This window comes from Dendrobates tinctorius, unplaced genomic scaffold (genome assembly GCF_039654945.1).
Source record: "Dendrobates tinctorius isolate UK_male_01 unplaced genomic scaffold, ASM3965494v1 ptg000009l, whole genome shotgun sequence".
NCBI classification, from domain to species: Eukaryota; Metazoa; Chordata; class Amphibia; order Anura; family Dendrobatidae; genus Dendrobates; species Dendrobates tinctorius.
Window position 1 is genome coordinate 5,920,724 of NW_027361677.1, and position 16,649 is coordinate 5,937,372.

The following is a 16,649-nucleotide window of genomic DNA, read 5'->3' on the forward strand; positions in this document are numbered from 1 at the left end:
CCATGCAGCCAAACTGAGCAATCGTGGGAGAAGAGCCTTGGTGAGAGTGGTAAAGAAGAACCCCAATATCACTGTGGCTGAGCTCCACAGATGCAGTACAGAGATGGGAGAAAGTTCCACAAAGTCAACTATCACTGCTGTTAGGCGACGGATTCCTGCAGCTACACAACAGGAATCCAGAGCCTCACATGCTGCTTTGCAGCAAGTCATTCCTGAGGCTAAGTTCCTCTGCCGCTCCACTGAGCATGCTCACGAGACGGCCTCCCATTGGAGGTCGGGAGTCACGTACTCAGGTCCTTCTCCAGATCTGATTGGTCCACGGCAGCGCACGGCTATAAAAGGTCCGCATGGCCGCTTGGCCATGCGCTAGTGTGGGGAAGGTGACTTGACGGATAGACGTGACTGGTAGAAGGAGGGGACGGTCTGTGCACTAGGGACAGAGATTGACAGGTTAGAAAGGTAGCAGCAGGGAAAGACAGAAAAGGGAGTGCAGTACTGTGAAATGACCACAAGATGGCAGGGGAGAGTAGTACAGGACTTAACATCAGCTTAGGGCTTAGGAATCCGCTTAGTCATGGGGGGCGGGCAGATAGGAGCTCGGGTGGGAAATTCCCCTGTGAGAGAGGGGATAAATAGAAGAAGGCGGGGCTCCAGGAGAGGTTTAGTCCCGGGAGGAGCTCAGAAGAAGACGGAGAAAGTGAGAAGAGCTCGGCCAGAGGGACGGACCAAGGAGAGACAGTCGGGGGTGGCCCTGACCTGACGGACTGCAGGACAGGCAAGGAGAAGAGGCAGCCAAGGGGGAGACCCTGACTCGACGTACCGCAAGACAGACGAGGCCCCGGGGGTACCGATTGGGAGACGACCTCGGGCAGGTGAAGCGCTGGGGGTAGATTGGTCTAGGACAGCCTCCAGTGAAAGATCCGCGAGGTGCGTTACTGCGACTGGAGCTGAAGAATAGGTACCCGGGCCTGGCGATACAGTGGTGTAAAGAAGCTGCGGTGCGTGTTTGGTGGTCGTCAGGAGGATGACGAATAAATCTGGAACTGTTACAAGTGGAAGCTGTCTCCGTCTCATCTTTGCCTCATCTGGTAAGCAGTGGCCCACCCCCCTAGCCCGGCCCCCTACCACACTAGTATAGTCTCTAATTGCTACTGTGTGAATGATGATGGATGCGTGTGTGGATAGGGACTTAGCCTTAGAGTCAGCGCCAGTCAGTGGCATGCTACAAGCCACAGTGCTCATCTCCACAGAGCTAGCGTCCGACAGTGCGCCCCTCCTGGGCATTGTCGTATATCGGCTGAGTCAGTGCCGTGCTGCAGTGAGCAGCACTTGTGGGCGTCCGCGGTAGCGACGCCACACGCACGGTAGGTCTAGACGGACACCGACCTTGTGTCTTTGGCCCGACTCCTGTGACCATAGACCTGTGAGGTCAACAGGCTCGGACTTTATGTTTATGCCTTAAGGCGCCTCTGTGAATATAACAGAGTACGCCCAGTGCACACCGGGTGACGTTCAACCCGTGTGCGATATACCGCCATATTGTGCGTCTCCCATTATATAGCAGCAGTTTAACACCTCTGCACGGTGGACCCAGGCGGCGAACAAACTTTCTATTTCATATTTAGTGCGTTCCGCTGTCCCTAACATTATACTAGCGCCAGGGTCTGGCTAGTAATGGCGGACCAGCAGCAGCAACAGCTACGGCAGTACATTCAGCAGCTAGAGGGCAGGTTGGCGGCCCTTGAGCGTTCCACCTCAGCTGCGGATGCTACTGCAGTTGCTGCTCGGGCAGTCGCAGAAGCTGTCTCGCGTGGGGCCACATCCACGCCTGCGCCGACAATATCCTGCCTCCCATTGCCCGATAAATTTTCTGGTGACAGCGCCACCTGTAGGGGTTTCGTGAGCCAGTGCACTATCCAGCTCGAGTTACTGGCCGCGCTATTCCCTACAGAGCGGGCTAAGGTGGGGTTTATCGTCTCCCTCCTGTTGGGCAGGGCGTTGGAGTGGGCTATGCCACTATGGGAGCGTGATGACCCTGTGGTACTGAGCGCGACTCAGTTTCTAAAATCACTAAAGCAGGTTTTTTTGGGGCCCCGGGTCACTCACGATACCTCTCTCCAGATAATTGCGTTAACGCAGGGATCCCTGTCGGTCAGTCAGTACGCCGTCCATTTCCGGACACTGGCTTCCGAGCTCGAGTGGCCTGAAAAAGCACTCATCCCTGTGTTCTGGAGAGGGTTGGCTGAGCATGTCAAAGATGCTTTATCTACCAGGGAGGTCCCCACAAGCCTGGAAAAGTTGATAGCGATCTCCACCTGTATTTACATCCGTTTTACGGAGCGCGGGCTGGAGCGTACTCAATCCAGACAGAAGCTTAGGTCGACTCCTGACTTCTCTGCATTACTGGAACTCCCTGATTTGGAGTTTTTACCTCCTGAGCCCATGGATGTGTCTCGTACCGGTCCGAAACCGCGTCCGGCACAGGGCTCCACTTGCTGCTACCTGTGTCGACAGTCGGGCCACCTGGCTAATAGGTGTCCGCAGCGGTCGAAAAAACGTTCACCTCCAGTGGCAGTTGGTGGAGATCTACCTAATATGAAAACTTTCTCCTCCAAACCGGTATTCCGAAGGACGTTAGATAGCGGTGCGTCCTCTTGGGAGGTAGAGGTCACTGTGGACTCAGGGGCAGAAGGAAACTTTATGTCCTCAGCCTTCGCCCAAAAGCACGCCATTCCACTGGTGCCACTTCCTCACCCCGGGACCCTTAGAGTGGTCAAAGAATCTACCTTACCGTCTCAGATTACCCACCAGACAGCACCCCTGGGGTTCTCAATCTCCCCGTCTCATCGCGAGACGTTGTCCCTGCTCATTATGCCTAAGGGCATCGACCAGGTGCTTCTCGGACTCCCCTGGCTACGTTGCCATTCCCCTCATATTGAGTGGTCCTCGGGGAGTATACTAGGCTGGAGCAAGGACTGTGGGAAGGTGCATGGGGGGCAGTGTTCAAGTAGCCTCTGAGGAGGTGCCCGCGGATCATTCCGCACCCCTCACTGGGAATCTGAAGTTCATGGTTCCAGTCGTCCCTGAGCCAGTGCCGCCGAGCAAGACCTTTGTCCCGCCTCATCTGCGGTCCAAGGTTCTCGTGTGGGCACACGCGTCCAGGGTGGGTGGTCACTTTGGTTACAAGCGGACCACAAAACTCCTGGCTAGCTCTTATTGGTGGCCGCACAGGGCTCGGGATACTAAAAAATATATTCAGGCATGCGCCTCTTGTGCATGGAGTAGCTCCTCTAAACAGAGGCCGTCTGGGTTACTGTATCCCTTGCCGGTGGCAGACCGGGCAGTGGAGGTCCGCGACAGTCTGGGTGGCACCCCGCATGTCACTCAAATCTCTAAAATGAGAATGAAGACGCCCGCCGACACACTTCGGTGCCCCACTCCAACTTCGGCTCCTGGCGACTTAGCCATCCCTGACGCCTTCCACGTGCCCCTTCTCGGACCGATTCACATGTCCCGGTTTTTCAAGTCATCTGCTGGGGCATCAGGCTGGTCTTCGGACGAGCCTGAGGCCTACACCTCTGTGGGTCACAAGGTGGTACGTGGCAAAAAACTTTACTTGGTGGGTTGGAAGGCTCAGGAGGGAGGGGGCCCTACGAGAGGGGGGTAATGTTAGGCGTCGGATTCCTGCAGCTACACAGCAGAAATCCAGAGCCTTACATGCTGCTTTGCATCAAGTCATTCCTGAGGCTAAGTTCCTCTGCCGCTCCACTGAGCATGCTCACGAGACGACCTCCTATTGGAGGTCGGGAGCCACGTGCTCAGGTCCTTGTCCAGATCTGATTGGTCCACCTCAGAGATCTGGAAGGTCCCGGCAGCACACGGCTATAAAAGGTCCGCATGGCCGCTTGGCACACCGGGTGGCGTTCAACCTGTGTGCGATATACCGCCATATTGTGTGTCTGCCATTATATAGCAGCAGTTTAACATCTCTGCATGGTGGACCCCGGGCGGCGAGCGCACTTTCTATTATTTTATATTTAGTGTGTTCCGCTGTCCCTAACAACTGCAGCCCTCCACAACTCGGGCTTTTATGGCAGAGTGGCCCGACGGAAGCCTCTCCTCAGTGCCAGACATATGAAAGCCTACAGAGTTTGCTAAACAACACATGAAAGACTCCCAGACTATGAGAAATAAGATTCTCTGATCTAATGAGACAAAGATAGAACTTTTTGGTGATAATTCTAAGCGGTGTGTGTGAAGAAAATCAGGCACTGCTCATCACCTGCCCAATACAATCCCAACAGTGAAACAGTGGTGGCAGCATACTGTTGTGGGGATGTTTTTCAGCTGCAGGGACAGGACGACTGGTTGCAATTGAAGGAAATATGAATGCGACCAAGTACAGAAATATCCTGGATGATAACCACTTTCAGAGTGCCCTGGACCTCAGACGGCCGAAGGTTCACCTTCCAACAAGACAATAAGAACACCTAAATCACATACAAATGGGTATACTCAGTTGAACCACCATAAAGAAAAACCCTATTGGTACTACCAATTATGTGGTCTCTGTAGCCTTTTATTTTAATAGGACTACTTTTATATATATTTGTATAATAAAATTATTGGTTTTATTGGTATTCAAGAGGGTTCATTCTGATACCCCCCCCCCCTTTTTTCTGAGATGATATGTACCGTATTTTCAAAACCTACCTTGTTCTAGGTGCTGTCAGTTATTATTTGTCTATATATATTTAACTTATTCTATCAAAGTTTTCAAAAGGTTTTGGGTTTTTCTTTATGGTGGTTCAACAAGACAATGACCCTAAGCACACAGCTAAAATAACAAAGGAGTGGCTTCAGAACAACTCTGTGACTATTCTTGACTGGACCAGCCAGAGCCCTGACCTAAACCCAATTGAGCATCTCTGGAGAGACCTAAAAATGGCTGTCCACCAACATTCACCATCCAACCTGACGGAACTGTAGAGGATCTGCAAGTAGGAATGGCAGAGGATCCCCAAATCCAGGTGTGAAAAACTTGTTGCATCATTCCCAAGAAGACTCATGGATGTACTAGCTCAAAAGGGTGCTTCTACTCAGTATTGAGCAAAGGGTCTGAATACTTATGATCATGTGATTTTCAGTTTTTCTTTTTTTAATAAATTTGCAAACATTTCTACATCTCTTTTTTTCAGTCAAGATGGGGTGCAGAGTGTACATTAAAGGGAATCTGTCACCCCATTTTATCCTTATCAGCTGTCCAGTTTTGGTCCGATGGGTGTCGCGGTCCGATCCGGCGTCTCCCATCTTCTAATGGTGACATCCTCTTCTTTGCTTCCGGTCGCGGCTTCTGCGCAGGCGCACTGCTCTGCCCTGTTGAGGGCAGAGCAGAGTCCTGCAGTGCGCCTGCGTACTGCAGGACTCTGCTCTGACTTCAACAGGGCAGAGCAGTGGGCCTGCGCAGGAGCCACGACGGGAAACAAAGAGGATGTCACCATTAGAAGATGGGAGGCGCCGGACCGGACCGCGACACCCATCGGACCAAAACTGGACAGCTGATAAGGATAAAATGGGGTGACAGATTCCCTTTAATGTACACTCTGCACCCAATCTTACAGAATGCTGTGGATAAGCCCCTGATGGCGGTGCCGGCAGCTGATAGGGCAAAAATGGTGTGACAGATTCCCTTTAACGAGAAAAAAATTAACTTTTTTTGAATTTACCAAATTGCTGCAATGAAACAAAGAGTGAAACATTTAAAGGGGTCTGAATACTTTCCGAACCCATGTGTTTCACATCAAGCTTCATCAGGGGGAGTTTTGTTATCACTCACATAACTTTAGTTTCTCATATGTCTGACTTTTGTATGTCTATTTTTATGCTTTTAATTATTTTGCTATCCAAAAAAGAACACTTTTATTGGATTTTGAGCCTTGCACATTTCCATATAGTTATTCTTGAATTTATTGGTGCATTTTGGCCCCTTATATATAGCTCCTTATACTCAAATAGGTGTTGTTTTAAAAATGTACAGTATATACATTAAGAGTACATAATCCGGGGTTTGCTAAGATTCCTTTATAAATCTTGGGCTTGTGAGAAGGTTCTTGGTCTAGTGTGATATTATTTAACACTTTCCATATGTCACTTTATACTAGAAATAATGATACAATAAGGTTAAAATGCTTAAAATTCTATTTTTTTTTCTTACAGTATCAGGATGGAAGACCCGAATGCACAAGATGAAATAGATAACATCATGCCGCAGCTGGTGGACTTTCTTTGCCAAGATGTAGACTGGCTGATCGGCAAGGTTCAGACCTTGGTGCCTAAAGTAGACCTTAGTCAACATATGCCAATAACCAACGATGACAAAGAAAGAGTCTATGCAGTTATTCTCATGCTCAGGAAATCTCACCATGCTGCGTGGAGGACACTTATAGAGACCATTTGCATGGAGTGTGCACTTCCTATGGATCTTGAGGTTCCATTACTTAGTCTAACAGGACAAGGTTAGCAGATAAAGCTTACGTTTTATTAAATATGATCTGTTGGCTCTCTTGACTTTTCTGGTGTAGTAATTACTTGTTTTCTTTATAAAATAACAATTCTGGGTAATCTTTTCTTAGAACTCTGCTTTGTACCGATCCTCTGTTATTTTTCTTAGAAATGTATGAGTAAATTGACAACCAGGTGTGGCCATTTCCCTTATCAAGGGGGTGTGTCCAGACACTCCTACTCATCCAGTACTGATTGGACAGTGTCAGACTGGGACACACCCTCTTTGACAGGGAGAATAAAACACACTTTTTCAAAAATGTCTATGCTGAATAATAGAGGAACGGCACAACAAAGAGTTATAAGAATTATTATTATAATTATTTTCTAAAACATACTGTAGTAGATCCAGAAAGGACAGGGTTAAGTCCTAGCTTTGCAAGATTTGATTACATGCACCTGTCTAGCTTTTTTACTAGAACCAGGGCCTGTGTTCACTAGATGTGTCAGTCTGCTGGATGGAGCCGAATCGAGTGTGCTTCTGGTGAGTTACCAGCCAAAATGTGAGCAATAGCTTGGAGAGAGACAAGCCAGAATGGAGACTGCATGGGTCAGCTAGAAAAGCTGAGCAGTCTATGTGTTGGTGCTGCATAGAACCGCGTGGAAGTTGCAGCCTGTTCAGTGTGAATTGTGCACAGAGTTGAATACTTCTGTTTGGCACTGGAAGTTGCTGAAACTCAGGCTGAAAGGGTTTCCGAGGCTGGTGGGATCGTACCTCCTCTGTGTATGAAGTTTGCTACAGGAGAAAGGACTGTAATCTGTTTGGGTGAGCCTGCACAGGCAAGTGTGCCTGCAGAATGAACTGTTTATTTGCCATGATACCTTTGTGCCCAGAAGAGGCTGCTTTTGCTTTTGAATAACTTGGATTCTTAATATAAGAAATCTTTCAATCTTTTCTTTTATAAAATAATGTGTTTGACATAAAGAATCTCATCCAATTCTCTTAAAGGGAACTGGTCACCTCATTTTTCGCATATAAGCTGTGGCCCCCGATGTAACCTGAAAGATAAGAAAAACAAGTTTTATTATACTCACCGGTCCGATGGGTGCTGCGGGTCCAGATCTGGCGCCTCCCATCTTCATGCGATGACGTCCTCCTCCTTGCTTCTGCCGTGGCTCCTGCGCAGGCGTACTGATTTGCCCTGTTGAGGGCAGAGTAAAGTACTACAGTGCGCAGGCGCTGGGCCTCTCTGACCTTTCCCGGCGCCTCCGCAATGCAGTACTTTGCTCTGCCCTTAACAGGGCAGAGAAATACGCCTGCACAGGAGCCGTGACAGAAGCAAGGAAGAGGACATCATCGTATGAAGATGGGAGGCGCCGGACCTGCGACACCACTGGACCGGACCTCCTCAGTTGAGTTTAATATACCTTGTTTTTCTTATCTTTCAGGTTACATCGGGGGCTTATCTACTTCATTACAGAATGCTGTAGATAAGCCCCTAATGGCGGTGGCCACAGCTTATATGCGAAAAATGAGGTGACAGGTTCCTTTTAAGGAGAATGTATCATCAGAAAATGACCTATTATTGAAACTAGTTTTTTTGTGCTAAATATTTTTTAATTTTTCACTTTTTTCATACTCCGATCAGAAAATTATTTTTTGTTTAAATCAGGTTTTTTTTTTAGCTCAATATATTTTGTTCATTTGATATTGTTTTTGTTTTCAGTTCTACATTTCATTTTCAATATAAGAGAAAATCAGAAATCTTGCAATTTTCTCACTAGACACTAGGCCTTACACGAGACTCATATTTCCTGTCCTTTACAGAAGACTTTTCAGAAGTCTCAATATGATGATAACAGTGACAGGTAATGTTAGGGCTGGCGGAACGCACCAAATTATAAAATAATAATAATAGGTGCGTTCGCATCCCGGTGTCCACCGTGCAGAGGTGGTACACTGCTGATAAGTAATGGTGGAAGAATAAAGCAGCGTAAAAACAGTCACACGTTGGTTACGTCACCCAATGTGAACAGGTGCGAACTCTGTTAATGCACAGAGCCGCACAACCGCTGAACGTAGATGCCGGAGCATGTTTAGCTCACGGAGCCTGGCCAAAAGAGCGCACAGTGTACGGCCACAGAACTCTACCCCAAGGACACGGGGTTAGAGTCCTTCTAGGCCCACTGAGCGTGCGGTGTCGCTGCCGCGAGCGCCGCTATAGACGCTGGCTATGAAGTGGAGCACGTGCACTGAGGCGTGCCGAGTCCCTGCTGAGGACTGATGCCCGACTCAACCTCTGTCCTACCTACACCTAAGCCTGGGCACTAGCAGGCTAGGCTGCACAACACATGCATACCAAGGCTCTACATAGTCAGTAAATACTGTCTATCCTAGCGCATGGCTGAGCGGCCATGCAAACCTTTTATAGCCGCGAGCGTCCGGGACCTTCCTGGCTTCTCGGATGGGCCAATCCGAACACGATCAGGACCTGAGCACGTGACCTTCGATCTCCAATGGGAGATCACTCTACGGGCATGCTCAGTGGCCTGACATGGGGACTTAGTCCCTGGAGAATCTCGCTGCTGAGCAGCATGTATTACCATAGATGTGCCAAAGGTGGCAGCAGCAAGCAAACCCACAGAGCTGGTCTGGGCAGAGCGCCTGGACCGATGAGTTTGCTGAGCAACCTCTTCTGCGGCTGGAGAGGAATGGGAGACCGCTGGAAGTAAGGCTTGGGATTCCCACTGTGCAGCGACAGAAATCTGACACCCAGCAGGTAACACAGGATCCACCAATCACAATAGACCATGTCACAGCTTCAGCTCCCTTCACAATAAACCTTCAGTATGCTCAGTAGATGCTTTAATATAAAACATAGGGTCTCATTCAATCTATTGGCCAGTGTGAGAATTGGAAAGAGACTAGGGTAGCCCCGGTGGCCAGTGTGAAAATTGGAAAGGGTCTAGGGTAGCCCCGATGGCCAGTTTGAGAAATGGAATATTGAATTTTTTATTTTTTAATATATGGTAGATCATAATACAGACGATAACAAAAAAAAGAAAAACATTATCAAAAAGAATACTAAATTTCACACTAAACAGTTCATCATTTTCTGATAAAACATTCGCTTTAAGCTAAGTAGATGTAAGGATACACAAATACCAATATACTTGAGCAGAGCACCTACTTAAAGCCTCAAAATGGGAACAATCCATTAGAAGTAGCACATGCCTCATATAGAACTTACAGTGTCATTGTAAATTGTCAGTGTCACCTTCATACTTTCGATCCATCCTTTAGGGTCAAGCGAAGTGAAGTGGAAAAGCTGTTTGTCACAGGAAGAAAGCAGTCAAAGGAGACTACAAGGTAATTCTTGAACATCTAGGTGCCACCAGCTCAAGGCAATTTAGAGGATTTACACATGCTCAATGTTTATAAATATATATTTTTTTTACTTTTAGCTTCAGCAGAACGTTACAAGAAGCAAATACAAGATTCCTTGTTGGAAAAGCATGAGTTTAAAGACATAAAAGAACCTCGAGGACAGTGCAATCCAATGTTTGTTGAGCCATTGATCAAAGGAGCCAAAATGGGCAAGGAGAAACATAAAAGTAGAGGTGACCACGAAAAAACCTCAGTTATGGTGGAAATCTTTGACACAATTAAGACAAACAACCTCTTCAGGAGAACCAGTTTTCTTAAGACACACGTTATTCTGCTGGTGGGAATGCCTGGCACAGGCAAGACAATGTTGACTCGTAGGATCTGTTATGACTGGGCACAAGGAACGTTCAGCCAGTTTATGTTGACTTTTCTATTTGAGTTTCGACAGCTAAACCTCATCAACAGACATTTTACTCTCAAGGAACTTCTTTTTGATTTATTTCTAATGCCAGACCTATACCCAGATGAAGTATATGATTACATCATCAAGAACCCCATGAAGGTCCTTATCCTTTTTGATGGCTTGGATGAGTTTTTAGGTTATTTTACAGCCAACTCTCCAACTACTAAACATGACATTTCTCAAATTTCTTCCATCTCTCAACTATTCACAAACATCCTTCACAGCACAGTTCTAAATGGATGTACCGTTGTCGTCACGTGCAGGTCAAAAATAATATCCAGCCTCCCGACAGATTCTGTAGACCACGTGGCCGAAGTTGTAGGCTTCGACAAAGAGAGAGTCGAACAATACATTGATGGCTATTTCTACTTGAATCCCATGAAAGATAAAGTCTTATCTTATGTAAGAGACAATACTAAGTTAATGCACATGTGTTTTGTTCCTGCCTTGTGTCACATTATATGCGTCTGCTTGGAACACTTACATAACCCATTGTCCAAGACGTCCCAACTTCCGCAGACGATGACGCAGTTCTACGTGAAAATGCTGATAGTTTTCATTCAGAAAAAGATGCCCCAACCTACGGAGGAAGCTACCATATTGAAAACATTCAGACCTCTCATCCTTGAGTTGTCTTCTGTTGCCCTTTCCGGACTTGATAATAACAAGTCTGTTTTTTACACTGGTGAAATTTCCGCGGATCTTCAGCGTTTTGCTGCAAATCACGGACTTCTGTCAATTTTTGATGTCAAAAAGTTTGACAGCTGCACTGATGTTGGCTATTCCTTCGTACACCTTAGTTCCCAGGAGTTTTTTGCTGCATTACATTTGATGATTAGCGAGACAAGCACAGAGGAAAAACTACAAAAAAGGTTGTCTCTAAAGTCAAAGTGGTCTTCAAAGCTAAACACTAAGGATGAGCTCGCGGAAAATCTTCATATATTCCTTTCTGGGCTTTCATCCAGGGATTGTCAAATGTTTCTGTCTGACTTGGGGGCCCCCAAAAATCTGATAATAAAGAAACAAAACACCATCGTAGAATTTCTCAAGAGGATGTCAGACACCCAACTCACCGGGCCCAAGGTGATCGAATTATGCCATTGCACATATGAAACTCAGAATGAGAATTTAGCTCAAGAAGTTGGAAAGTTTACAGCTATGAAATATGAGCTCAAAAATTTTAGGATTTCTCCGGTTGATATGACTGCTTTGGTATTTGTTGTTAAACATGGATCGTGTTTAGTTTCGTTAGATTTTGCTGGATGTCCAATGGAGCCGGAGTGCTTAGATATTCTGGGAACATGCGAGAACATACAAACTCTAAGGTAAGGAGACAAGTGGAGATCAAAAGGAAAATTGCCTGAAATTAGGGAGACCATCTAGGTATGAGGTCTTATTGGCAATACACTTTGAGGAAATATGCAAATTAGCGCTTCCCCAAAAAAAAAAATCTCATTAGTGCCACCTATTGGAGGTTGCTTCCCTGTAAGTCAATGACCGAGACCTGCAATTTGTATAACCCAAGCTGATATGTTTCTGATTTGACTAATATCTCTACCGCTAAAAAGGGTCAGACATTGACTTACAGGGTAGCCACCCTCGATAGGTGGCAGTTTTCTTTCCTTCCAAGAGAGAGCTATTTTACATCATATATATAGTATATCATATATATAGTAACACAGCTTTATCACATCATTACACAAAAATTGAAAAGTTATCATTGTTATAATAGATTTTTTGAAACTTTTTATTACATTTCTATATGTAACTACTTTATAGCCTTAGCCCTTGTTCTGACCCTAACCCCAGTTCTAGCCCTAACCCTAGTTAACTTTTATTGGAATGCTGATATTTTGTTTGTTTATGGGTTGGGGACACTAAGTTTTTGGACGGCTCTCCCCATAGCTCGCCTTGTCCCCGCTGACAGAATTACAAGTGAGAAGAGAGGTTAGAGAGTCATGGACCATTTGATTTTGGGAGTAGGGTATATATTTTGCTCCCCTGCATTGATATATGATATGTGTTCAATGCCTTCTTCTATATAAAGTATGTTGACTTGTATATTTTGTATTAGTTTCAGACACCAAAAATATGGTGAAATTTTTGCACAAGCTCTTTCCCCTGTTATATCTGGCATGGAAAACATGAAGAAAATCAGGTACTTTACAGATCGCGTGCCTTTCATCTTACTATGCCCGCAGATTATTTATTATTCTTTCTGCTTTCTGTTATTATCAGATGGAAAAATACATTGCTTGTGTATTCATCGGTGCAGTAAACAGTGATATATTGCTTTACAAGGGGTAATTCCACTGTAAAGTGAAGCAATGTAATGTTTGCATGCAGTGTACATTTAGACAGTACTATAGATTAACCAGTTAAATGATAATCTAAACATAGTATAATATATTGGATTTATCTGTGGGGGGTTTTTCTGTGGATTATTCCCCAAATCATAAAAGGGTCTCAGTTTTCTGTACGTACATATTATTTAATCATATATGGCAATAGAAACTATATTAAAATCTGTATAGATTTGTAGGTATCACCCCCATAATGATGACCCCCCAGGGCTCTCTTTACCCTTTGTTGCCACTGGATTCATCCATCCTCCAATTGGTCTAATGCTATGTTGTCTGTTGCACATGTACAGATGCACCTAATGGCCCTGTCTGAAATTTTTTTTTTTTTAAAAGCATCCTCATTTCCTCATAAACCTGACATCTGAGTAGTAGCACAGCTCAGCTATGCTATGCTCAGCTCTGAAGATCCCACTGTAATTAGCGTCAGATGCACTAAATGGCCGTGTCTAATCACTGAAAAACAGATGCACCTAATGAACCTTTCTTATAAAACATCTGACAGCCGGGTTTTAGCTCAGCTCAGCTATTATTAATATTTATTAATATTTATTTATATAGCACCATTGGTTCCATGGTGCTGTACATGAGAAGGGGTTACATACAAATTACTGATATCACTTACAATAAACAAGCTAACAATCACAGACTGATATAGAGGGGAGAGAGGACCCTGCCCTTTCGGGCTTACATGCTACAGGATGGTGGGGATGGAGACAGTAGGTTGGGGGGCTGCGGCAGCTCCAGTGATGGTGAGGCGGTGGCTCCAGTAGTGGTGAGGGGGCAGTGGGGATCATTGCAGGCTGTAGGCTTTCCTGAAGAGATGGGTGTTCAGGTTCTGTCTGAAGGATCCGAGTGTGGTTGATAGCCGACCGTGTTGGGTCAAAGAATTCCAGAGGATGGGGGCTATTCGGGAGAAGTCTTGGAGGCGGTTGGGTGAGGAGCGAATAAGTGTGGAGGAGAGAAGGTGGTCTTGGGAGGACCAGAGATTATGTGAGGGAAGATATCGGGAGATTAGTTCAGAGATATATGGAGGAGACAGGTTATAGATGGCCTTGTAGGTCAGTATTAGTAATTTGAATTGGATACGCTGAGGGAGTGGAAGCCAGTGAAGAGATTTGCAGAGGGGAGAAGCGGAGGACTAGCGAGGAGAGTGATGATTTAGTCGGGCAGCAGAGTTAAGGATGGACTGGAGCGGTGCGAGGGTGGTAGCAGGGAGGTCACAGAAAAGGATGTTGCAGTAGTCGAGACAGGAGATAATGAGGGCATGCACAAGCATTTTAGTAGAGTGAGGGTTGATGAAGGGACGGATTCTGGAAATATTTTTGAGCTGGAGGCGGCAGGAAGTGGAGAGAGCTTGGATGTGTGGTTTGAAGGACAGGGCAGAGTCAAGGGTTAAGGCCCTTTTACATTTAGCGATGCACTAGTGATCCCGACCACGATATGACCCGGTCAGGATCGCTGGTGCATCGCTAAATGATCGCTAGTGAGCTGCCACACAGGCAGATCTCACAGCGATGCAGCAGCGATACAGCGGACGATACTTACCTTTCAGATGCGGCGATCCTGACGTCCTCCCGCCCGCCTCCACACGTCGCTCGTCGGCGCCACAGGAAGCCTAGCAGGAAGCGCCCGACGAGAAATGGAGCCAGCCGATCTCGCGCGATCAGCGTCAGACAGCGGGGGAGCCGGTCGGAGGTAAGTATCAGACATAGCGATATCGCTCGCAATATCACTATAACGTCACAAAATCGGTGACGTTATAGCGATATTGCTAGCGATATCGCTATATGTAAAACCCCCTTTACTCCGAGGCAGCTATGCTGAAGATCCTACAGATACCGGCTTCACCTAGAAGATGCAGGGTGGTGCTGGGAAATGCAGTATTAGCAGATAAGAAAGGGACCGATCTTTCAATTCTGTGAAGCTGAATGCACAGAAGGGCTGAAGGGGATGAAAAAAGATCATCACAATGGTACAAGAAAGAAACTTTATGCTGGGATTGCACTGTATATTAACAGTAGTCATTCAGAGCCTGAGCATTGTAAAAAATAATGCTTTGTGGGAATAACCTTTTAATTCTTTTAAGAATAAATAGGGAAATCTAGCATTTTTTTATCCTGATCCATACAGTCCAAAACATAAATTGACATTTCCTTTGTACATTCCTCCAATTACCAGAATAATAATAATAGAATGTTATTAACAAGTCATGTCATTACCACTAGATAGAGGGGTTACATTAACTACTAATTAAACTACTGCAAGAGACTAGATAAGCAGGCTTACAATGCAGACAATAAATGTACATTTAACCCCTTATGGAGTTCTCTGACAAATGTTTCATCGGGTTTTTTTTATATGAAATGTATTTATCAAGGGGATATTGCGACAGAGTGGGGTCAGACAATCGCAGTGTCTGGTGACACATACACCGTATGTGCACTTATGCGTCTTCATCTTCCTATTATCAGTTCTGCCTTCTCTCGCTCTGCAAGGGTTCGTGACACTCCTGAAGTTCTCTGTCTTATTGTATCAGCTGTTCTGTGTTTGTTACTCCCTGCAGGTTTAAGAACTCTCCTCCTTGCTTTTTTCCTTGCCAGTGATAGCTAACCACTTCCTGGTTTGGAGATGGACAGTTCAGAGTTAGGAGCAGTCGGTTGGAGTTGCTTTCAGGAGATTTCTGCGTGGTTTTGTCTGTGTGTATTTCTCCTTATCCTCGTTCCATTTAGTTTGTCCCACCTACTCCTTGCATAATTCCCACTCGGTCATTTTGTGTGTATATTTGTATGATTGTGGTTTTCTTTTATCCCTGTCTGTTTCCCATGTCTATCAGGTTTGTATTATTCAATACACTTCTGTCCCATACCTCCCTGGGTGGGTGAGGAAACAGATAAGCGTGCATATAGAAGCATAGCAAGGTATGAGACCCCGGCATTCCCACCATCAGGGGTAATCTGGGGATAGTAAAAATATAGAGTCCTCCTATGGAAGGAGCCCTTTTTCCCTGGAAATCCTACTTTAGTATTGTAACATTATGTTTATTTAATTTTTTCTAAAAAATGTTATATCACTATATTTGAAAAAAAATTCTTGCAATTTTTATATTTTACACTAAGACCTAATATTAGACTCCTTCTTCCTTTTGGTCACATTGACATTAGCAGCAATAGGCAGACTCAGAACCTACTAAATTGTATTGAACTATATAATAAATGTACTGTCATCAAGGCAAAAATCATTTTGAAGGGAGGGGGAGAAGGTGAGCTGTGACATCACCTATTGGGAATTGTTTATCCTGTGTCATATATTGTATATAGAGGTGTTGTCTCTCATTGTAATCCTGATTGTGATTATAAGGAGAATGTTGAAAAGTCTTCTGTATAGAACAGGAAAAATGAGTCAAGTATAAGGCCTCATGGCCATTGTGAAAGTTTTTTCTTTAATATTTAATATGGAAAGGCTCAGCTAATATTAAAGGGGTTGTTCACTACTGGACAACCCCTACTAAAACACTTCAAGGCCCCATTCAAAATAAAACCGTCTCTACTCCCTTCAGCGACACAGTTCCTGCCATACCAGAACTGCTATTCCCAAAGGGGCGACAAAATGATATTTTCAAGTTTTTATTTTCTATGGCGGTGATGAACTGATTAAGTAGGGGATGTCTAGTAGTGGACAATCTCTTTAATATTGAATATTATCTGATATTGAAAATCCCTGTCTGTGTAATCTGTTAGCGCATATGGATATCATAAAGGGTCACCGTGCAGAATAAATAACACCTACCTGTACATAAAAGGACAACATCTATAAGTATAAGCTCAGTAATCTTTATTATTCATCATTCTATGGACTTCCATACTTCTATTTCTCTCTTACCCCACTACCTCCCAAATTAGGATCAATTTTTGAAAAGGACAACAAAGGGAATAAA

At 45.2% G+C, this 16,649-nt stretch overlaps 1 protein-coding gene and 1 long non-coding RNA gene across 2 annotated transcripts in view; one reads left to right on the forward strand and one right to left on the reverse strand.

The window, feature by feature from the left end:
- The window catches only part of LOC141096077 (uncharacterized), a 138,495-nt gene that overhangs the window by 39,076 nt on the left and 82,770 nt on the right, over positions 1–16,649 (reverse strand). The gene's annotated exons all lie outside the window — the stretch shown is intronic.
- Positions 1–16,649, forward strand: part of NLRC5 (NLR family CARD domain containing 5) — a 109,478-nt gene that overhangs the window by 758 nt on the left and 92,071 nt on the right. The window contains exons 2-5 of the mRNA XM_073582465.1: positions 6,217–6,515; positions 9,806–9,871; positions 9,967–11,677; positions 12,427–12,510. Of these exons, the coding sequence (XP_073438566.1) occupies positions 6,224–6,515; positions 9,806–9,871; positions 9,967–11,677; positions 12,427–12,510 (2,153 nt within the window). The 5' untranslated portion in view covers positions 6,217–6,223. The remainder of the gene's footprint in view (positions 1–6,216; positions 6,516–9,805; positions 9,872–9,966; positions 11,678–12,426; positions 12,511–16,649) is intronic.